Genomic DNA, 25553 nt, shown 5'->3' with positions numbered 1-25553 from the left:
TCTTCTATGTAGTTTGGAATGTAGGGAAGAGGTTCTGGCATAATTTAAGCTGTGAGGGTGAGTCATGAATTGTATGTGGGTAGGTCAGTCAGTACAAGTACTACTCATATTAAGCAAGTCCTAGGTTTGATAAACATTTTTAATCTGTTGATTTCCTTTGTGTGGGTGTGTTAAGAAAAAACATGTGCTTCTATTTAATTTCTACGAAAGTGTGTTCTCTCTCTTTTCCAGTACCATGATGAAATTTACAGAACAATGTGTATAAATGAAGTACTGAATTAATTATGTTCCTTATATTTATATTTAAGCATCATTAAGTATCTTATTTCCACATATACGAAGTAGCAAAGATGTGAGTATTATTTTTCAACTGATAAATGATATTTAAAAATGGTTTCATGTATCAATAGTATTGAGAACTAAGCTAAGAATAAACAAATAAAATAATTTAACAAGTAAAAAAAATCTTTTATTCACTAAGTTTTAAGAAGTACATGCAAAAGTTACAATAATACTGAACAGGTACTCACAAAACTGTATATATATCTATGATTATGAATGTCATCAAATTTCTTTGTAGCTAAAACTCCTCATGAGATTCTGTTAACATTGCATTTATGTTGAATATGACTGCCATAAAAAACAGTCATTGATCATGTTTCCTATGCTTCACACAAAAAATTCTCTCAACATTATGATACAAAACTACATATCGAAATAATAACTGAGTTGCCTGAATGTATTTACAGAATTTTATACAATTACTGTGAATCTCTCACATAATGCTTTCATCCATAACACTTCAATCATAAAATCATCACATTAAAAGAATTTGAAGGTACTGTTAATTATCAAAATACTTGTTATCAAAAGATCAATATGGCACCTTGAGACAGTTTTGGTGGAGCTAATAGTGTTTATATCACTGGGGCATGCCAGTAGATTGCTGGTACATCTGGAAGTATAGCCCTCTTGCAGCAAGCAGCTGATCATGCCTTCCCATTTCAGCAATTTTTCCATTGTTCAGCACACATATAGTGTCTGCATTCTGCACTGTTGCTAACCTGTGGGCTATTGTAATGCAAGTTCTTCCCTCTGAAGCTTGATCCAATGCATCCTGCACAACCTGCAAAATAAAACATTACATGCCTTAAAGTAAAATAGTAGGACCAATTGTTGTTGTTGTGGTCTTCAGTCCTGAGACTGGTTTGATGCAGTTCTCCATGCTACTCTATCCTGTGCAAGTTTCTTCATCTCCCAGTACCTACTGCAACCTACATCCTTCTGAATCTGCTCAGTGTATTCATCTCTTGGTCTCCCTCTACGATTTTTACCCTTCACGCTGCCCTCCAATACTAAATTGGTGATCCCTTGATGCCTCAGAACATGTCCTACCAACCGATCCCTTCTTCTGGTCAAGTTGTGCCACAAATTTCTCTTCTCCCCAATCCTATTCAATACTTCCTCATTAGTTATGTGATCTACCCATCTAATCTTCAGCATTCTTCTGTAGCACCACATTTCGAAAGCTTCTATTCTCTTCTTATCGAAACTATTTATCGTCCATGTTTCACTTCCATACATGGCTACACTCCATACAAATACTTTCAGAAATGTCTTCCTGACACTTAAATCTATACTCGATGTTAACAAATTTCTCTTCTTCAGAAATGCTTTCCTTGCCATTGCCAGTCTACATTTTATATCCACTCTACTTCAGCCATCATCAGTTATTTTGCTCCCCAAATAGCAAAACTCCTTTACTACTTTAAGTGTCTCATTTCCTAATCTAATACCCTCAACATCACCCGACTTAATTCGACTACATTCCATTATCCTCGTTTTGCTTTTGTTGATGTTCATCTTATATCCTCCTTTCAAGACACTGTCCATTCCGTTCAACTGCTCTTCCAAGTCCTTTGCTGTCTCTGACAGAATTACAATGTCATCGGCGAACCTCAAAGTTTTTATTTCTTCTCCATGGATTTTAATACCTACTCCGAACTTTTCTTTTGTTTCCTTCACTGCTTGCTCAATATACAGATTGAATAACATCGGGGAGAGGCTACAACCCTGTCTCACTCCCTTCCCAACCACTGCTTCCCTGTCATGTCCCTCGACTCTTATAACTGCCATCTGGTTTCTGTACAAATTGTAAATAGCCTTTCGCTCCCTGTATTTTACCCCTGCCACCTTCAGAATTTGAAAGAGAGTATTCCAGTCAACATTGTCAAAAGCTTTCTCTAAGTCTACAAATGCTAGAAATGTAGGTTTGCCCTTCCTTAATCTAGCTTCTAAGATAAGTCGTAGGGTCAGTATTGCCTCACGTGTTCCAACATTTCTACAGAATCCAAACTGATCTTCCCAGAGGTCAGATTCTACTAGTTTTTCCATTCGTCTGTAAAGAATTCGAGTTAGTATTTTGCAGCTGTGACTTATTAAATTAATAGTTTGGTAATTTTCACATCTGTCAACACCTTCTTTCTTTGGGATTGGAATTATTATATTCTTCTTGAAGTCTGAGGGTATTTCACCAGTCACATACATCTTGCTCACCAGATGGTAGAGTTTTGTCAGGACTGGCTCTCCCAAGGCCGTCAGTAGTTCCAATGGAATGTTGTCTACTCTGGGGGCCTTGTTATAATGCTATATTTTGTCTCCGGTTCTGAAAATTATTCCCCAAATTTATAAAAGACTAAAAGTTATTTTAAAATTTTTTACCTCCTTATATTTACCTATGATCAACAATGAAAAACGGAAAAGAGAATGTGCAGTATTTAACTATAGGTATCCACATTCAGAATGTAACACAATAAACTGACAATAGACTAAATATTTTGCAATTGGTAGCACTTCAAAATTAACACGCATGGTAGAAAATAAATACCAAGCAGTTAATTGTTCATTTTTTAATTACATAAGTCAATATGTAGTGCATCATATAACAGTGTGTTTACCACGCTTCTCAGAAATGACAGAACAATTTTTCAAAAGAGCTTCTTAGATCCTACATCCACATCTACATAGATACTCCACAATCCACCATACAGTGTGTGGACGAGGGTATCCTGTACCACTACTAGTCATTCTCATTCCTGTTCCATTCACAAATAGAGTGAGGGCAAAATGATCGTCTATGTGCCTCCATATGAGCCCTAATTTCTCATACCTTATCTTCACGGTCCTTATGCAAAATGTATGTCGATGACAGTAGAGTCATTCTGCACCAGCTTTAAATGCTGGTTCTCTACATTTTCTCAATAGTGTTCCTTGAAAAGAATATTGCCTTTCCTCAAACTATTCCCATCTGAGTTCCCAAAGCATGTCTGTAATACTCGTGTGTTGTTTGAACCTACCAGTAACAAATCTAATAGCTTGCGTCTGGATTGCTTCAATATCTTCCTTTAATTCGACCTGTATGGATCCCAAACACTTGTTCAGTATTCAAGAATATGTTGGCTTAGCATCTTATATGTGATCTTCTTTACAGATGAATCACAATTTCCTAGAATCCTCCCAATAAAATGAAGGCAACCATTCACCTTCCCTACCACAATCTTTATATGCAAATTCCATTTCATACCGCTTTGCAACAGTAAGCCCAAATATTTAAACATGTTTGTGTCAAGCAGGACACTACTAATGCTGTATCTGAACATTACAGGTCTGTTTTCCCTAGATTATATTAGATTAGATTAGATTAATACTTGTTCCATAGATCATGAATACGACACTTCATAATGATGTGGAACGTGTCAGGTTAATGAAAGATGTCTGTACAAGATATTACATTACACAAAATATTGCATGACACTAATGCTTAAGCTAGTTTTTTTCCCTCCCTTAATTTATATCTAAAAATTCAGCCAATGAGTAGAAGGAGTTGTCATCTAGAAATTCTTTTAATTTATTTTTAAATGTTGGTTGACTATCTGTCAGGCTTTTGATGCTGTTTGGTAGGTGACCAAAGACTTTTGTGGCAGCATAATTTACCCCCTTCTGTGCCAAAGTCAGATTTAACCCTGCATAGTGAAGATCATCCTTTCTCCTGGTGTTATAGCTATGCACACTGCTATTACTTTGGAACTGGGCTGGATTATTAACAACAAATTTCATAAGTGAATATATTTACTGTGAGGATCCCTAGATCCTTAAATAGATGTCTGTAAGATGACCGTGGGTGGGCTCCAGCAATTATTCTGATTACACGTTTTTGAGCAATGAATACTTTTCTACTCAACGATGAATTATCCCAGAATATGATACCATACGAAAGCAGTGAATGAAAGTAGGCATAGTAAGCTAATTTACTGAGATTCTTATCACCAAAATTTGCAATAACCCTAATAGCATACGTAGCCGAACTCAGACGTTTCAGCAGACCATCATTGTGTTGCTTCCAGTTTAACCTCTCATCAATGGACACACCTAAAAATTTTGAAAATTCTACCTTAGCTACAGACTTCTGTTCAAAGTCTATATTTATTACTGGAGTTGTGCCATTTACTGTACGGAACTGTATATACTGTGTTTTATCAAAATACTCATCTGTATTACTTAACATTTTTCTACAATGAGAGCTAGCTGCCATTCATTACACCAACTAGAAATTATGTCATTTTGTATCCTCCTACAGTCACTTAACTTTGACACCTTACCAGACACCTCAGCATCATCAGCAAACAACTGCAGACTGCTGGGCATTCTATCCACCAAATCATTTATGTATGTAGAGAATGATAGCAGTCCTATTTCCCTGGGGCACTGCTGACAATTCCCTCATCTCTGATGGACACTCACCATCGAGAACAACGTACTGGGTTCTATAACTTAAGAAGTCTTCAAGCCAGTCATATATCTGTGAACCTGTTCTATAAGCTCATACCATTTTAACAGCCTGCAGTATAGCACTGTGTCAGACACTTTCTGGAAATCTAGAAATAGAAAATCTATCTGTTACCCTTCACAGTACATCATGTAAGAAAAGGGCAAGCACAAGCGATACTTTCTGGAATTATGCTGATTCATGAACATAAGATTCTCAGTCTCAAGAAAATTTATTATATTTGAATTGAGAATGTATTCAATGACTCTGCAGCAAACCAATGTTACAGATCTTTGTCTGTTCTTTCACCCTTCTTATGTACAGGAGTCACCTGTGCTTTTTTATATTTGCTTGGGACTTTGCACTAGGGGAGATATTCATGATAAATGCAAGCTAGGTAAGGACCTAATGCTGTAGAGTACTCTTTAAACAACCAAATTGGGGTTCCGTCCAGACTTACCTGTTCTTAACTCTTTCAGTTGCTTCTGCACACCAGAGATGCTAGATTTCCTATGTACTGAGAAACTCGTTTCCAATGCACAACACAGTTTCAGAAAAAAATGATCTACTGATGCCCCTGTTTTTGAATTTGTAAGTAAAGGGCTTCATGAGTGAGACAGTTGGGAATATGTCATTGGTGCCTTGATCTGCCTGATGCTTTTAACACTACAGGTCACAGAAAATTAAAGCAGTAATTCATTCATACACTGCCGGCCATTAACAATGTAACACACAATGGCAACATGGAACAAATATCAGACTGGCAGGAAACATACTATGCCCTTGGATATGTGAATGATTAGCATTACAGTGCAGCCACACAAAGTAATTATGAGTAATTATATCTACATTCCATGTAAAAGAAAAGTTTGCACAGCAGGTTTCTCATTCATACATCATATCAAATGTTGTATGTGTATTGGGTGATCGTGTTATGCCTTGAATAAGAAGGAACATGTCTTCTTGCAGATTTATTTCCTTGAAGAATGATGTACTTAGATATTAAACTCCTATTTGACTAAACTCTGATGTAAATCTCAACAGAGCGGACACCAACCAGAATAGCAAATTCAAAAGTATTGACTGGATAATAAACTCATTCATTTCTGATTATTTTTATGTGTCCTGGTGGTAATGAGTATACTGGACGGACCATTCTAATTTGTAATGGAGAATAACTAGGGATGGAGATAAGATATAGCAAAATGTCTTAGATAAAGTTGTAGGTGGCAGGAGGGTCACGTATTGCTACTCATGGCCATGATTTCAAAAGTGATTTTCAAGGTAATTTGAAGATTAAAGGATTTTTTTTAAAAAAATGGGAACTCTAATATTTGATTCAAGATTTGAAAAGGGTGACAAATTTTACGTATAAAATGATACATTATTCGAGGTCATGGCTAGTTCATTGAAGGTCAAATAAGCAAATATATTTTTTAATTCTAGTAGCAATTAATTTAGACTAGAGGAGGGCTACAGCAAAATACATTGTCAGATACAAACTGGAATGGGCATCCCAAGGAATGAGATGTGAGGGAACGCATTCAGAAACTTGTAAATCAATGATCTAAATTTTATTTGTGTTTGTCCTGTTGTGCATATGCCACAATAATATTTATACACTGTGATGTATTTATTTTAGGCAATAAACACATTATTTACAACTTTAGCTTCAAATCTCTGTTGCTCTTTCCAAATCCAATGTCACAAATAGGGGTTCCACGAAACAAAACTCAACCTTTGAATGACCTTCAGTAATTACCTTTAAATTCATGGATATTGGTAAAGATATATGTGAGCCTATGATTAAGTTGTGCTTAAGTTGTGTATTAAGTTGTGGGAAAGAAATACAGTAGAAGAAGAATGGGTAGCTCTGAGGGATGTAGTAGTGAAGGCAGCAGAGGATAAAGTAGGTACAAAGACGAGGGCTGCTAGAAATCCTTGGGTAACAGAAGAAATATTGAATTTAATTGATGAAAGGAGAAAATATAAAAATGCAGTAAATGAAGCAGGCAAAAAGGAATACAAACGTCTCAAAAATGAGATCGACAGGAAGTGCAAAATGGCTAAACAGGGATGGCTAGAGGACAAATGTAAGGATTTAGAAGCTTATCTCACTAGGGGTAAGATAGATACTGCCTACAGGAAAATTAAAGAGACCTTTGGAGAGAAGAGAACCACGTGTATGAATATCAAGAGCTCAGATGGCAGCCCAGTTCTAAGCAAAGAAGGGAAGGCAGAAAGGTGGAAGGAGTATATAGAAGGCTTATACAAGGGCGATGTACTTGAGGACAATATTATGGAAATAGAAGAGGATGTAGATGAAGACGAAATGGGAGATACGATACTGCGTGAAGAGTTTGACAGAGCACTGAAAGACCTGAGTTGAAACAAGGCCCCCGGAGTAGACCACATTCCATTAGAAGTACTGACGGCCTTGGGAGAGCCAGTCATGACAAAACTCTACCAGCTGGTGAGCAAGATGTATGAGACAGGTGAAATACCCTCAGACTTCAAGAAGAATATAATAATTCCAATCCCAAAGAAAACAGGTGCTGACAGATGTGAAAATTACCGAACTATCAGTTTAATAAGCCACGGCTGCAAAATACTAACGCGAATTCTTTACAGACGAATGGAAAAACTGGTAGATGCAGACCTCGGGGAGAATCAGTTTGGATTCCGTCGAAATGTTGGAACACGTGAGGCAATACTGACCTTACGACTTATCTTAGAAGAAAGATTAAGAAAAGGCAAACCTACGTTTCTACAATGTTGACTGGAATACTCTTTTTCAAATTCTAAAGGTGGCAGGGGTAAAATACAGGGAGCGAAAGGCTATTTATAATTTGTACAGAAACCAGATGGCAGTAATAAGAGTCGAGGGGCATGAAAGAGAAGCAGTGGTTGGGAAAGGAGTGAGACAGGGTTGTAGCCTCTCCCCGATGTTATTCAATCTGTATATTGAGCAAGCAGTAAAGGAAACAAAAGAAAAATTTGGAATAGGTATTAAAATTCATGGAGACGAAGTAAAAACTTTGAGGTTCGCCGATGACATTGTAATTCTGTCAGAGACGGCAAAGGACTTGGAAGAGCAGTTGAACAGAATGGACAGTGTCTTGAAAGGAGGATATAAGATGAACATTAACAAAAGCAAAACGAGGATAATGGAATGTAGTCAAATTAAATCGGGTGATGCTGAGGGAATTAGATTAGGAAATGAGACACTTAAAGTAGTAAAGGAGTTTTGCTATTTAGGAAGTAAAATAACTGATGATGGTCGAAGTAGAGAGGATATAAAATGTAGACTGGCAATGGCAAGGAAAGCGTTTCTGAAGAAGAGAAATTTGTTAACATCGAATATAGATTTATGTATCAGGAAGTTGTTTCTGAAAGTATTTGTTTGGAGTGTAGCCATGTATGGAAGTGAAACATGGACGATAACTAGTTTGGACAAGAAGAGAATAGAAGCTTTCGAAATGTGGTGCTACAGAAGAATACTGAAGATAAGGTGGATAGATCACGTAACTAATGAGGAGGTATTGAATAGGATTGGGGAGAAGAGAAGTTTGTGGCACAACTTGACTAGAAGAAGGGATCGGTTGGTAGGACATGTTTTGAGGCATCAAGGGATCACAAATTTAGCATTGGAGGGCAGCGTGGAGGGTAAAAATCGTAGAGGGAGACCGAGAGATGAGTACACTAAGCAGATTCAGAAGGATGTAGGTTGCAGTAGGTACTGGGAGATGAAGCAGCTTGCACAGGATAGAGTAGCATGGAGAGCTGCATCAAACCAGTCTCAGGACTGAAGACAACAACAACAACAACAACAATATGTGAGCCTTATGCCCCTTCCAGTCTGCATCTGACATTGTATTTTTCTGTATCCCTCCTCTATTCTGAGTTAATATGTACTAGAATTAAAAACATATTTGATTATTTGGCTTTGATTGAACCTTGCCATGACCTTAAATAATATATGATTTTACAATTTGCCACTCTTTTTAAATCCTGAATCATATATTAATGCTCCCATTAAAAAAAATCACTTTGGTCTCCAAATCACCTTGAAAATCATTATTAATGTTACATTCATTAATTAGTAGCAATACATGATCCTCTTTGCCACCTACAACTTTTATCTACAAAATTTTGCTATATCTCATCTCCAATATGGATTAAAATGGTCCATCCTTTAGTTGTGTGTGAATAATAAAAGCCATGTAGCCAAAAAGATAGTGTATGTGAAATGCAAAGATGAACACATTTCAAGTTTACAATTTGTAACTAACACTCTAACAAGGGAAAATGACAGTCTTAAGCACAAAAATATAAATCTGAGGTCAAATTAAAACATGTCTGCACTGCTGCAAGATATTGCTGTTCAACTGCCAGAACAGAAGAAAAGTAAGTGCAGTAGCTGTTGCAGAGCCGATTGGATGCACCTGAAGCAGCAGTTATTTCTGTTTTATACACAGGATGTAGTTTATCTTTTGTTTTCACATGCTTCTGTGTTGAATCAAATTGTGCCTGTGTATTTTGCTATGTAGACCAGTGTTTGCCAACTTACTATATGTTTTCTGCATAAACTGTAGCACATTAGCTTCACGTGAACTAACTTTGGAGTGAAGTAAACCAGAAGCAGTGTGGCAGCTGGACTTAGATTGCACTGAGTTCTTGGGTTAATGTTACATTACTTGTGGTACAGACAAAACTGATTAAAGATCTACGAATGGACAGGGACTGCACATATTGTGTACAGATGCAGGGGGAATTGGCCATGTTTGACAAGCTTCAGGCTGTTGTCCTGGGCTGCAGTGGTATTGGCACACCTGAGATGAATTCTTTTGCACTTCTGTAGCCTATAATGTTGCGTGGAATCCCTGGTGTTGCTGTGCCTTCCGATTCACACATCCTGATCAGTTGGCACTTACCAGACAGTGATTGGCAAACAGTGGGGGCTCACAAATCAATGGGTAGAAGATGAAAGTGGATCCCATCCATCTCCCCATGTCTTAAAATAGGTTTGAGGTACTGCCTACTGCTGAAAGTACATCTGAGATAGCATGGTATCTGTTGCCTGTTGAGACAGTGGGGAATCTTCCTGAGAGGTCTGTATAAGTGTGGAGGATGGGATTGCTTGTAATTGGAAGAAGCTCCAATGTTAGCAAGTGATGGAGCCCCTCGGGGAAATAGTGGGCAGGTTGGGAAAGAAGGCCAATGTCTGCCATGTTTGCTTGCCAGGGGTCTGAACCAAGATGTGGAGGAGTCTCTGCCGCCAGCCATTAAGTGCAGCAGATGCACCCAGCTGCAAATTGTGGTTCATGTAAGTATGAATTATGACTGTGAGCTGGGTTCAAAGGCCATTGTCAGATCCTAGAGCTGGCTGATTTGGGGAAGACAGCTAGCTTCGCTTGGCTTATGGAGCAGAAGCAGATGTGGTCCTCTGGTTTGAGCTAAGTGGAGAGCTTCAATCACAGGCTCAGATGATTCTGTGATGATCTTGGCTGTGGATTTCTTGACCTCTGCTGACAGGTGGAGAATTATAGAACCCCCTTAAAAGCCCAGGCATGCACTAGACACACGATGCAGCTATCAGGATAGTGGAGTACGTGTGGTGTGTACTTGTGGGTTTTTTTAGGATGAAGAAGACCCTCCACAGGCCCGATAAGATGTTCTGGTTCCAGACAGGATCACATTAATCACAGCAGGTCAGAGAATGAAAATGTTAACATAGTATTAGTTGACTGCAGGAGTGCTTATGGGAAGGTCCCAGAACTAGTCTTGCCTATAAGTGGTAACAATGCCCATAGGGCACTAAGGACAGAAAGCTATCTGGTACCAGATGTAATTCTAAAATCTGATAGGGATATCTTGCTCTTTTTTGGTAGGAGCTCACCCATTCATGTACACACAACCAAACAGACACCCATATGTCTATGCTTATAGTAGTAACGTGGCTTATTATTTCATATCATATATCTAAAGTAGTTGCCTTGTGTATATAGGGGTATGGAGGGGATAGGGAAGGATGCACAAGGCAAGGAGGGAATAGCGGGGTACTGTGATGCAGGTCTTTTGCCAGATGACATACAACAAGATGAAGGGAGCTCAGAGAGTAGAGCATATAAGGGATAGAGGATGGGGAGGGAAGGAGAGGAAGGTGGTGGTGAAGAGGGAGCCAGGGAGGGGAGATAGCAATGATGAGGGATGGAAAAAAGGGGGAGAGGTATGAAGAAAAAGAGAAGAGGGCTGCATAGAAAGGGGAAGGGGAAGGGAGAGAGAGGGGGAAGGGAGGGAAAGGGCAAGTGTTCATGGGGGGGGGGGGGGAGAAGAGTGGTGGGAGAAGGCAGCACAGAATCAGGATGGGGAAAGAGTGGTGTGGAGAAAGGAGAGAACGGACGAGGTAAGGGAAGGCAGTGTGAAACAAGTTAAGAGAGTTTTACATCAGGGGGACCACAGGTTATGCTGTGTAGTGCAGAGAAACTTGCACTGGAAGGGAGTATCCAAATGACCCATGTAGTGACGTACCTGTTGAAGTCATTATGTTGTGGGGTCTAGCATGTTTGGCACCTGGATGGTCAAGCCACAGTTTGGCCATGGCCATTCATGCACATGGACAGTTGTTTACTTGTCATGCCCATATAGAATGCCGTACAGTAATTGCAGTATAGATAATGTATAAGATGGCTGTTTTCACACATGGCCTGGCCTTTTACTGGGTTGAAGACTCCTGTGATTGGACTACAGTCGGAGCTATTGAGCAGATGTAAGGGACAGGTCTTTAACTTTGATTGACCATAAAGACATGATTGGGAGTAGGATTCGAGTAGGGATGGATGAGGATATTCTGCGGTTAAATGGTTGGTGGGATACTATTTTGAGTGATGAGGATTAGATTTTGGGTAGGATATCTCTTGTCCCAGGAGACAATGAACTGTAGTCAAAGCCCCAATGAAGGGTGTAGTTGAGATTTTCAAGGCTATGGTGACACCAGATGTTGTTAGAGGAATTCTGATCAGTGACTGGAACAGGGTTACTGGTGTCAGAGGAGGAGATGGTCCATTTATGGATAGGATATTGTCTGTCAATAAAGACTCTGGTAAGGTTATTGGAATACTTTGACAATACCTGCTTGATACTGCAGATGCAGCATCCACAGGTGGCAAGGTATATGGAAGAGCTTTTTGACAGGCAGTGGGTGACAACTGTCCAAGTAGTACAGGTAATGTTGGTGGCTGCTGCACTTGATACAAACAGATATATTTATAGAGCCATCTGGGAGGTGGAGATCAACATCTAGGAAGGTGGCTTGTTGAGCTGAGAAGGACCAGATGGAATAGGTGTTAAGTTTATGAAGGAAGGAGCACAGGTTGCTTTTGCCTTGCACCCATATTATGAAAATGTCATGAGTGAATCTGAATCAGACAAGGGGTTTTCAGTGTTGACTGGAAAGGAAGGATTCCTCCAGATGGTTTATAAATAAGCTGTCACAGGAAGGTCCTACATTAGTGTTAATGCAGTACCAAGGATTTGTTTATAGATTTGGCCTTCAAAAGTGAAATAATTCTGGGTCAAGATGTGGTTGGTTCAGAGGATGAGGAAAGAGGTGGTGTGTTTGATATGAGGAGGTTGTTGGAAAATAATGTTAGTATGTAAGAACTTTGCATCCACAGTGACCAACAAGGAGTCTGGTGGTAATGGGCAGGAACTGTGTAAAGGCAAAGAATGAAGTGAGCAGTATCTTGAATGTTGGATGGGAGATTATGGACAATGGTTTGGAGTTGTTGGTCAACAAAGGCAGAGGTATGTTTAGTGGGAGCCTTGTACCCAGCTGCAATGGGATAGCCAGGGGGGCAGGGGGGGGGGGGGGGGGGGAATCAATGGGACTGGGTTTGCGGAGTTTGGGGTCAGGAAGGAGATGGTTTAGGTGTCATGTGTTTTGATGGGTCTAAGGCCATGAAGAGTTGCTGGAGGTCTTGTTGGACTTTTGGCATGAGATCATGGTTGTAAAGTTTGTATACATTAGTGATGGAAAGTTGGCAGAGACCCTAAGACACATAGTCACTACAATTCCTGACCACTGTGGTGTAGACTTTGTCTGTAGGAAGGATGATGAGGTCTGGATTGGTTTTCAGGTGATAGATAGCTGTGTGGTCCACTGAAGTGATGCTGGGCATGTTAGACTCACTGCGGAGGAATTTAGGAAGGGAAGGTGAGGCCACACTAGAAGAGAGGACTTCCTAAAGACATTTTTCCACTGCAGAGAATGGGTATAGGAAAGAAGGTCTTTTACAAATCTAACATGATAGAATTTAGGTTTTGGGCTAAATGTGGGGCTTTTAGAAAATACTGCAACTTCTGCAGAGCTCAGAGTTTTTGCAGAAAGGTTGAAAATAGTGTTATGGGGTGGGTAATTAGGAGTAGTCTGTTTCACTGAAGGTAGAGGAAATTTTAGGGGATATGGAAGGCATAGTAAGTGAGTCAGGCATGGTCAGGGAGCTATGAGGGGCTGACGGGGGAGGGGGCGGCAGCTGGATCATAATGGTAGGCTCTTTCTTGGTTATAGATAATCCTGAGTGGTCATAGGACAGGAGTAGCTGGGACAGTTTCCTCAGATGGTGCTGGAAATGTTGTTCCGACTGGTGAAGGTCAAGAGTTTCTATTGCAGTAATAAAATTAAGGAAATTGTATCACAGCATAATAGGATTTTGCGAAAGGAGTAGAGGCACTACAGTCTTCCAATCTTCCAATAATAACAGCAACTAACTACAGACCTCTTGCTAAAATAATATCAGTTCTGTTTCACAAAAAACCTGTTTACAAGGTTTTGTCTTCTTGAGGTCCAAGGAGCTGTACTTCTACTTGAATTTTAATATCTGAAAATATTTTTTTCATTCCCTGAAACTGGTCTTAGAACCCACATATTTAACTATCAGTTTTCCAAGTCAAGAAAAGACTTACTTTTAGAATTTATTACTGATGAGAAGTGATAACTACTATCACTGAATGAACAGCCAAAGAAATAAATAAAAGAGTAAAGTGGACCAGAGTGCTATTGGTAAACTAAATAAATTTTCAGAGTGAAGTTTTCAATGTGTATAAATCTGAACATTTACAAACTGTGCATATGACCAGTCTTTACTCATGACAGGAAGATATGTAGTCTTTCAATACAAAGACCATTCAAAATTTGAGGGTGGTTTAGTGACCAATGGAGAGAGCTTGTTGCAGATGACTGCAGGAGACATGAATGCAAATAAATCGATTAGGGGACAGAGTGGACTCGAAGACATAACTATGATAGGTGTGAAGAAAATTGGTGGCATGCTGGACATTACCCACGAAGATGAATAGTAAGTGGACATATGAAGTTCTTTTCTGTATTCCAAAATATTAAAAAAAAGACTGAGAAGATGAACTAGTGAAGGTAGGTAAAAGACATTAGACAATATGCTGGAACAACAGGGATCCATATCCCTGACAATCATAATGCACAGAAATATCTAGAGGAGATGCTTATCTATCAGTGGATTCCCAGTGGCTGATGATAATGATAATGATGATGATATATTATACATTTGAGTCCATTGTAATAGCTATTATTTAAAAAAAAAAAATGATTTAGAGTGGTCACTAAGTCCTTCATCAAACCTATTTTTTATTTATCCCTAACAACATTTCTTTTTATGCCTCAGGAGATAGTTACCCTGAGACTGCGAATCATTGGTCAAGTGGAGCACACAGGAAATTTTGGTTGGAAGCCATTATGTTGTTCTAATATTAATGTGAAAACTGCTTAACTTCCTGTTTCTACTGCCTGACATTGTTGTCTAAGACCAGCTTAGTCTCAGCATATTTCTTTATCACTTACGTCAAATGCCTCAAATACCCTCGTTTTTCCAAATATTATATATTATCATATGAACATTATTGTGTAAAGTATTGTTCAGTTGATAATAGTAAAATGCATGCATGAACTAGAGTGAAGAGGTCTGTATCATAATTATTCTTATTCTGAGACTAAACCTATGCATGATAATGATACACTGTCATTCTGGAAGATCATTTAATACAATTCTTGGATACTTAATTATTTTTTGACTAGATGATAAATGATGCATGACTGGAGTAATCAACTTTTTTGGTTCACTGAGGCTATGTAACATTTTTAACGGTTTGTGAGATGTACAAATACAACTGAAGAAAAGGTCTTCAAAATAATCACAGATCTTTTAAAGACAGTGAAATTCATCATATCCTCCTCTTTTACTATTAATGTGATATAACAACTTTCTCCACTTTCTCAAGGGTAGTGCAAGGTAAAAGTACCATTTGGTCATCACTGAAACTACAGCTCATGTTTACAGAACAATAGTTCATTTTCTGACAATGAGCAACAACAAACAGCTGGCTTGCTGGGCTGTGCACGCATTCAGTTTGGTCACAGCCAATTCCAGCAGGTAACAGTGCATTATGTCCATATGAACAGCTAACTCTCTGTTTAACTGAGCCTTAAGCAAAACAAACAATTTTGATCAAGTAAAAAAATTCCAGAGGTATACACAGTGGCATTCAATAACCAATGGTTAATGGAAGCTGCAAGCACCAAGCTCCTGGGACTTCACTGCAAAGTAAACTGGGAACATCCGATACTTCAGACTGTGAAGAGATTAAGTTTAGCTGCTTTTATATTGTAGACCAAATTGTCAAGAAGGTAGGATATTTTGGTCATGTGCCTCCATTATATCACATGGAATTATCCACAGAGTGAACTCTTCTCTTACTCAAAAAGGTTATTAGAAATATTTGTAGAATAAATTGAAGAACCTTTAGTTGTAAGTTTTTTAGCCAGCTGGGAATAATTGTCACTGCTTGTCAACACATTTTTCCTGTTATGTGTTTTCTTATGAAATGCCAAACTCTTTTTGAAAGCAGCTCAGCAGTCCACATGTATGACACCAGACATAAGAATGACATACACTACCCATCAAAAATCCAACTGTAATGTAGAGGGGTGTAAAGTATGCTAGTTTCAAATTTTCAAATTTCTCCCTACTGGACATAAAAACATAAGGAAAAGTGAATTCCTTTCCAAAAACAAATTACGCCAATTTCTATAAAATCACTTCTTCTACTCTGCTGAGAGACTTGTGAATGAGAGATTACCAAAGAAAAGATACAGCGAAAGTGTTAAATGATAGTCAAAAGTTAATACAACTATTTTATGTAGGTCAGTTTATTTTCATGCAGCAACTGTTGTCATTGTCATTTCCGATTTCCTTTACCTAGCACCTGACACAGTTGGGACAGTTATGATATTTCTCCCCTTTCCCTTGTCTTTTAAACTTCTTCTACAACTGCTTTGTTCCAACTAGATTACTGTTTCTTAAACAGTTGTTAGTTGAGTCAGTCCATCTTGCTCTGGATCTCCCCATTGCCTTCAAATTTGGCCTTCATTATTCATACTCTCCACTTGTCCATTCCATTATAACATGCTGTTCTCAATCCAACATTCCACTTTTCTAGTCAAATTTCTCTGTAACATCTTCATTTCTCACTCTGTGCCTCCTTGTTTTCCCTAATATACTTCTTAGGAATTTAATTATACTAGGGTATATTTTATTTTTCTCTCTTCTTGTTATTGTTCAGATCTCTGATGCATATTGAGTCACTACATAGTGTGAAGATGTATTTTCATTGTGTATGTATCTCTGAACTGATTGCCCTGTAGTGTGATAATAACTGAGCTCATCAAACTCTTTTGAATCAAACAATGATCATTTACCTTTTTACATGTAAAACTGTGGTACATGTTTGTGAGTGTGTTATACAGTAAATTTTAATTGCATGTACATGTAAATATATGTAATCATGGTAGTGACACATTCCACATCCAGGGAGAGCTCATCACTGAATGGATATTGGAATATTTATAGATAAATAAATACAGATCATATGAGTGTGGTGTCTCTGGTGCAGAGCATCCTACCTTTGGGAATCTTTTTCTTTTGACTAGCGGGTCTGGCAAGAACTTTCTGCTCATGATGTGTGTAACAGTCACAATTGTCCAATTGTAGTACGTATAAGTGTTCAATAAATGTATATTTCATACTGAAGTGCATTATCTCTGGACTAATCTCCCGTAATAACCACATGAATACTATTCTTCAAAATACTGAAGTAAACATGTGTACACACACACACACACACACACACACACACACACACACACACAATCTCTTCAGTTAGTTGCATTCTGTTAATGTTGACAGCAAGGGGACTAACCTTTTCACTTTCATTGTCCAGAGCTGATGTAGCCTCATCCAGTAATAATACTCTTGGATTGCGGACCAGAGCTCTAGCAATGGCAATTCTCTGTTTCTGGCCTCCAGAAAGCTGTGCACCCTTAGCACCGAGGCCTGTGTCATAACCCTGTTTTGAGATAAGAGTTAAATATTTAAATGTTTCATGAGCGTCCATTGCAAACATTTAGAAGAAAATGACTTACTATGAAAATTATATAATGATAAAATTACAAAGAAAAATGTAAAAGCACCAAAAAGAAACTCTGCAGTACTCACAAGTGGAAGTGCTGAAACAAAATTGTGAATATTTGCTGCCTTGGCAGCTGCTATTATTTCCTCTTTTGATATTTCTCTGCTATTATCACCATATGCAATATTCTCAGCAATAGTTCTGTCAAACAGAGTAGGCTCCTGTGATACAATCCCCAGCTGAGCACGAAGTGTTTTCAGGGGAAAAGACTGTATGTCACACTCATCTAAAGTCTGCAATAAAAATGATTGTTTTTTTAATTAAAAATCAGAGTTGCCATTGTCACATACAGATGCTTCTATTTAAATTAAAAAAAAAATATTCTCTTAATGGTACTGGGAATAGACTTAAAAGTAATTACAGTTGAGTTCTACCTTTCTTATTTCATTGTCACTAATTATTTACATAGAGTGGCAGGCATACTGTTGCTGATATATCGTGTCATTGCAAAAACGTTGTCATTACAAATAACATATTAATTTGCTGACAGTTACACTAAAACAATCACAATAACTTCCTGCTTTACATTCAACTTTTAACAGTTGCATTAAGTTGCAAAACAGTTTACTGATAGCGATGCCACAACCATTTGGAATTGTCTTCACCAGTCTAAAAAGGGCTGTGAAGTAACTTTCATGGGCATGGATACACAGATTGTAACCAATTTCCTGATATCTAATACAATATTAATTAACTTTTTCCAACCAACAGCTTAGTTTAGAAAATTAACACTATGGGCAAAAATCAACATACAGTCTTGAAAGTAATTACTTTGGCCTAAAAAGTTTCTATTAGTATGGGACAAAATTTTTTAGTAACTTGCCAGTAATCATAGAACAAAGTCACAAAGAAAACACAGTTTAATGGGAGTTTGAAGAATTTTATTATCAAATGACTTAGCAAGGCCTATTGTAGTCTACATGAATAGTAATATCACATAAAGTGTCATGTTTAACATCCATTTTCTGCACATTTGAAGTTCAGTAGTTTAATCTATATAGGTAAACACTAATATGATAATGAAAGTCCTGGGTGTAATACAGACAATGGAAGATAACTCCTCACTATATAATTGATATACTGAGCAGTCAATAAGTACATAAACACATCTAAGAATGTTGCTAGGATTTCAAACAATGTTATCCTTCAGAACAAATTAACAGAGTACACGCATCTACACAAGCTCAATTACATTGCCCCAGCTGACTACATTGTTCAGTGTTGCAGCTCGCCAGGGATCAGGGCTTGTGTTGTGTAAAATGGGTGAGAGGAGAAAGGAAACAATTGCAAAAAGATAAGATCCCCTTTGTCATGGCAATTTAGACAGAGTAATAATTATCATAGACATAAGACAGTTATTTTTCAAGCTTGTAGAAGGAGCACCCAAACTTGACCTAGAAGTAAACAATCAGAAAACAAAATACACGATATTTCAAAGATGTAGAGATGAACAAGATGACCAATCATATCTAGTAACTGACATTCATAAATTCAAACACAATGAATAGTTCAAATTTCTGGGCACAATGACAGAGGAACAAAATCAGGGACAAGTAGAAGTGAAAATCAGACAACAAAATGCTAACAAAGGTAACAGCGTAACTTTTAGATCAGTCCTAGCCTATAGAACAAAAACATGGTGTTGAACTGAAATGGAAGTATGCCAGTTACAAGTTTTTGAAAACAAAGTTTATAACAAAATCTTTGGACATCACTTTGCTAAGAAATCATGAAGCTGGAAGAGAAGAGACCATGCAAAATACACATGCTATAACAATAACCAACAATAATGAATATAATAATTTCCAGAAGACTTACATGGCAAACCATCTGATGAGAATGAAAGAGGATCAAATGGTTTCAAGAATATTCAACGAGTAGTAATTTGGTAAAAATCCAGGGTGGGAGACCCTATAGTATGTTTGCTGATATTGGTATTTTGTCTATCACACTAGCATATTTGCTTTGCCAATTCTCATATTACATAAGATGAACTGTGAATTTTAGAGAAATAATACACAAGTTGAAGGGGATGTGACTCATATCTACTGAAAGCAGATGGTATCTACATGTATTACAAAAGCTGCTGAAAGTCCAAAGACTTCAAAAACTAATTTATTTTAATTTTTGCATGTAAAAAACACATTTGTTAGATATGGAAGATACAAAAAATTCTTTGTTAATGAAGAATTACGCTCAATGCAATTCAGAAGTTAATAAGGTTGCTTTGTTAAACTTTGAGCCTGCCTCTATAGCTGAAAGTTCAGTGCAGCTGACTGGCATGCAGGGGACTTGGGTTCAATTCCCAGTATTGCTAGGGATTTTCCCTCAGTGAGAGGACTCATAAGGGGTGCACTCACACTCATGAACCCAACTGAGGAGTTACTTGACTGATTAGCGGTGGTTCCAAGATCAAGAAACCTCACAATGATTGGGAGAGTGCTGTACTGAACACATGTCCCTCCATACCTCATGCAATGATGCCACTGGCAGAGGATGATATGGTGGTCAGTCTGGTCCAATTGGGCCATCTGTGGCCAAAATGTGGAATTTTCCCATACCTTACCTTTATTAAACTTTGAAGAGCAGCAGCTTTTTCAGTAATTGCAGGTGTAACAGTCTGGATGACTGACTAATCTGGCCTGGTAAGATTAGCCAACGTTGCCATGCTTTGTTGCTACTGTGAATAGCTGGAAGTAAGGGGAAACTACAGCTGTTATTTTTCTTGAGGGGATGCAACTCTACTGTATGATTAAATGATGATGACATACACTCTGGTAAAATATTCCAGAGGTAAAATAGACCCCATTTGGATCTCCAGGTCGGGGAATACTCAAGAGGATGTTGCTATCAGGAAAAATTAAACTTACATTCTACAGATCAGAGTGTGAAATGTTAGACCCCTTAGGTTAGAAAGTCTGAAAAGGGAAATGGATAGGTTGGAGTTAGATATAGTGGGAATTAGTGAAGTTTGGTGGTAGGATGAACAGGATGACAGTACCAGCTTATGGAAACAAAATCAAACAGGGGGAATATAGAAGTAGGTCTTATAATGAATAAGAAAATAGGAAAGTGGGTAAGCTACCATGAACAGCATACTGACTGCCTTATTATAGCCCAGTTAGACATGAAGTCAATATCTACCACAGTAGTATAAGACATAAGACAGCAGATTAGCAGATGATGAAGAGATTGTTCATAAAGTAAGGTCTTCAGTGAGCTCCCAACAGGGCAGAGTGAGCTACCTTAAATCTGACAACAGCGCCATTTTCTTTGCTTCTAACACTACTACTGTTGTTGATACCCACCACTCTGTGATACTCATTCTCAGCATCGCAGACATTAATGATGGAAGGGAAAACTGATGCATCTGCCAAGAGTGAATTGTGTTCTGTGATTAGGTTTCTGTGATTTAAGGAGTGAGCCCCTATTGAAATTCATCACCAGTTGATCAGTTTTATGGAGAAAAATGTACAAATTTAAAAAATGTGCATAAGTGGTGTTGGGAATTTGCAGGCAGCTGTACAAATGTGCATGACCAGGCTGGCTGTGTGCATCCATCAGTTTGGGATGAGACAGCGAGCAAGAGTTTGCCGAACTGATAGGGGACATGGACAAGATTTTGACAGACATTTTGAAGTAACACAAGCTGTGTGACAGGTGGGTGCCACGGATGCTTACTGATGAACGCAAAAGGAAGCACATCAAAATTGCCCGCAAGTTTCTGCACCAATACTGGGGAGAGGGTGAGGTATTCCTGGATTCAGTTGCAACCGGGGCTGAGACTTTGGCCCACTACTTCATGCTAGGGACTAAGAAACAATCAAAACAGTGGTGGCATTCCAGTTCTCCAAATATCAAGAAGTTAAACCAAATGCCATCAACAGGGAAGGTGATGGCTTCAGTATCGTGGGATAGGAAAGGCATTCAGCTGGCCGACAACCTGGGAAGAGGTATAACATTGCAGCAAGGTACTGCGAAACACTGACGAAGGTATGCAGGGCTATACAGAACAAAAGGAGGAGTCGCCTGACAAATGGAGTTTGTTTGCAACATGACAATGCCCACCCTCTTGCTGCCCACACCACGACAGATCTCATCAGCAAATTCAGGTGGCAAATCATTCACCATCCTCCACACAGCCCTGATTTGGCTCCCAGTGACTATTATTTGTTCCCCAAATTGAAACAACATTTAGGGGGGAATGGAATTTTCAAACAATGAGGAGCTGAAGACAGCTGTCTATTCCTTCCTGCACAAGACAGTGGGAGAGTGGTATGACATGGGAATGAAGAAACTTACAGAGCATCTCCAAAAATGCACTGATCATGACAGAGGCTACGTTGAAAAATAGCAATAAGTCCAAACTTTCAGAATCTGTAATTGGTTTTGCAATCTACATTTTCATCTACAAGTACATGGATACTCTGCAAATCACATTTAAGTGTGTGGCAGAGGATTCATTGAACCACCCTCACAATTCTCTATTATTCCAATCTCGTATAACAAGTGGAAACAATGAACACTTATACCTTCCCATACGAGCTCTGATTTTTCTTATTTTATTGTGGTGATTGTAGCTCCCTGTGTAGGTCAGTGTCAACAAAATATTTTCACATTCAGAGGAGAAAGTAGGTGATTGGAATTACATTAGATGATTCCATCACAACGAAAAATGCCTTTCTTTTAATGATTTCCTGCCCAAATCCTGTATCATTTTTGTGACACTCTCTTCCATATTTCATGATAATACAAAACATGCTGTCTTTCTTTGAACTCCGTTTTAGGTCTGTTACATTTTCTAAGTGTTCTGCCAATAAAACGCAGTCTTTGGTTAGCCTTCCCCACAACATTTTCTATGTGTTCTTTCCAATATAAGTTGTTTGTAATTGTAATACCTAGGAATTTAGTTGAATTTATGGATTTTAGATTGGACTGATTTAACATGTAACCAAAGTTTAACGAGTTCCTTTGAGTACTCATGTGGATGACATCACACTTTTCGTTATTTAGGGTCAATTGCCACTTTTCGCACCATTCAGATATTTTTTATAAATCGTTTTGCACTTTGTTTTGATCTTCTGATGACTTTATTGGTCGATAAACGACAGCGTCATCTGCAAACAACTGAAATGGCTGCTCAGATTGTCTCCCAAATCCTTTATATAGATAAGGAAGAGCAAAGGGCCTATAACACTAGCTTGGGGAATGCCAGAAATCACTTCTGTTTTTTTTCAGTGACTTTACATCAGTTACTATGAACTGTGACCTCTCTGACAGGAAATCACAAATCCAGTCACATAACTGAGACAATATTCCATAAGCACGCAATTTCAATATGAGCCACTTGTGTGGTACAGTGTCAAAAGCCTTCTCGAAATCCAGAAATAAGGAATCGATCTGAAATCCCTTCTCAATAGCACTCAACACTTCATGTGAATAAAGAGGTAGTTGTGTTTCACAGGAATGATGTTTTCTAAACTCATGTTGATTGTGTGTCAATAGACAGTTTTCTTCAAGGTAATTCATAATGTTCGAACATAATATATGTTCTAAAATCCTGCAACATATCGACATTAATGATATGGGCCTGTAATTTAGTGGATTAACCATACTACCTTTCTTGTATATTGGTGTGACCTGTGTAACTTTCCAGTTTGTGGGTATGGATCTTTCATCGAGGAACGGTTGTATATGATTGTTAAGTACGGAGCTAATGCATCAGAATACTCCGAAAGGAACCTAATTGGTATACAGTCTGGATCAGAAGACTTGCTTTTATTACGTGCATGCCAGGGGAATCCCCATCACATCTAGAAATAAAAAACTTCCCTGCAGACAAAAGGCGATGGGGGCTATATGAGTTGAGCCAAATAAAACCAAACGGGTGAATGCTAATCTCTGTTTGTTTACGTGGTTGATTAAGTGAGTGAATGATCAGTGTTGTTATAATTATTAGCAAAATCCAAAGCTTTAAACTACCAGAGTGGAAATAAATGACTGACAGGAATAACAGGTAAGAAAGATTACATACTATCTTCTTGGTGTAGCCAAGAAAGTGAAATTTGGCAGAAAATTTTTGCCACATTGTTACACTACTAAGGCCCAGTGATACAGTTCCCATTTACAACCACTTAAATTCTATTCTCGAAATAGCCCATAGAATACTTTGTATGAACATGTAATAATGCCTAACTGGAGAATAAACATGGTATAACTAAGCCAGTGATTCTGGCAGGTTCAGTGAAGTTAACCGGACAATGAGTTTTGACAATGGCAGGAATAGTTACAGAATTAGTGATAACAAGATTGTGTGTTAGAACAAGGAAGGAGAAAAAATTGGAACATCACACAAATTATATAGAATAATATGATACCAAATTTATATAAAAATTTCATATTACCACTCTTCGATCTCATGCTTGGGAAACTGGAGAGTATGAATGAAATGTGAAACTAGTTGCTAACGTAAAACTTTTCGCTTAGTAGGCCTAATAGGCATTTAATATTGATACTTCTGTCGTGTTATTTATGTAAATGAGGTAGGTAAAAATGACTATTTTTTGCCAAACAGACTTGCTTATTTGGCCTGTGTTACAATTGCCGCAAGGCTTATTTTGTTGTATCTAGCAGACAGTGACAAAATAGACGTAATCTGATTGATAAACCACACCAACCTGGGGTTATATTCATACTAACAGCTTTTTCAGTATTAGACAATGACATTTTGACTTTTTCATGTGGCAAAACATTTGATGAACTTTGATGATGAAATAGATTCTTTCACAGAAAGCAAAGCATGCTGTGTAAAGCTGTACCAGGATGAGAGAGAAAAAAAAATGCTGTGACCTAAGGATTGAAGAAATGTGTACTGTCTTGCTTGTTTCTGGTCTTGACTGGTTTTATGTTTCCTATATTTAATTTTATGCCATTCAAAAGAGAAAGTTATTAGCTACTAGGGCAGATTTTCTGAAGAGTTCTTATTCTACCAGTTACAAATAATCTCACACAGTATTAATTGTGATTTTTTTTTTAAAAGGGGGTAGGATATCAAACTGGCCAACTGGGAGCAGGAGAGGCACGACAGGACATTTTAATTTCCACTGTCATGAACATAGGCTTGATGACTTCCATTGTAAAATATACATGTTTGAATTCCACACACCGAAATACAACGACGTGTGACAGAAGAATGCTGAGTAAAGAGGCAAGGTACTTTGCTTCGGCACACTTAAGACCAAATATGTCATACATTTTCTCAAACATATATGTTTTATGTATCAAACTCTTGTCAAAGATGTGCACTACAAAATGAACATATTTTTGAAACATTGATTTTTTAAAAATTTTTGACATCCTATCTCAAATGCTCAAGGCAGGGGGAGGGGGGGGCATGAAAACAGCTCTTTGTCAATATGCTCAAGCTTTCACAATTATCCTTGTTGTGTTTAGTATTTATTCTATTCCGTGTCAATAATAACTAACTTTGTGACTGACGTATCAGTGAGTAGAGTGGTGGGGACCTACTCCAAGTCAATCATAGTTTTTTCTGGAGAGCCATATATTCACTGTGTTGTCTGCATTGTAGGTACGTGCAGAGCCCAGTTGAGTGTTGGTAACTGCCCACTGGTAACAATGCCCCATGTCACTGCAATATGTCAATCACAAATTTATTTTATTTGAGTTATATGACCCTCACCTATACAATGTCATATAATTCCCTACTTAATACCTTTCAGTATGTTTCTACCAGTTTTAAATATTTTATAGAATATTTTGATAACATGTGGTTATGAATTAATGTAATGTAATATTGACAATTTCTGGATTTTTTAAAATTATTATAAATGACAATTGCATTTTTCCTACTGTCTCATATCAAATACTCAGAACTCAGAATTTCTGACATTCCAGTTACAAAGAATAGAGCCTTTAATCTCCTACATATTCTTATAGCAGTGTCTACAGGCTCAGGAATTTCCTTCAACCTATTTATTTTACAACTTATCGCAAGTTTTATCTGTGATCACTTGTTAAATATCACAAACTCCTATTTCACATTTGTCTTCTTTTATGACATTATTGTGGTACAAAATGTTCTCATGAACAGTCCTAACTTATCTATTCACATCGTTAAAGCAGTGTGTTCCCTTTTTTGTATTATATTACA

The 25553-nt window shown here is 37.9% G+C and overlaps 1 protein-coding gene across 7 annotated transcripts in view; it reads right to left on the bottom strand.

Annotated features, from left to right (window-relative positions):
- Positions 1 to 447: 447 nt before the first annotated feature.
- The window catches only part of LOC126281500 (multidrug resistance protein homolog 49-like), a 353880-nt gene continuing 328774 nt past the window's right edge, over positions 448 to 25553 (bottom strand). For all 7 annotated transcript variants that reach the window (XM_049980508.1, XM_049980507.1, XM_049980511.1 and 4 more), the window contains exons 22-24: positions 17410 to 17616; positions 17114 to 17260; positions 448 to 1126 (exon numbers count right to left, since the gene is read on the bottom strand). In XM_049980508.1, the coding sequence (XP_049836465.1) occupies positions 923 to 1126; positions 17114 to 17260; positions 17410 to 17616 (558 nt within the window). In that variant the 3' untranslated portion in view covers positions 448 to 922. The remainder of the gene's footprint in view (positions 1127 to 17113; positions 17261 to 17409; positions 17617 to 25553) is intronic.

The sequence above is a fragment of the Schistocerca gregaria genome, chromosome 7 (assembly GCF_023897955.1).
Source record: "Schistocerca gregaria isolate iqSchGreg1 chromosome 7, iqSchGreg1.2, whole genome shotgun sequence".
Lineage (NCBI taxonomy): Eukaryota > Metazoa > Arthropoda > Insecta > Orthoptera > Acrididae > Schistocerca > Schistocerca gregaria.
The sequence above is the reverse complement of the archived record's forward strand: the minus strand, read 5'-3'. Positions and strand labels throughout refer to the sequence as shown.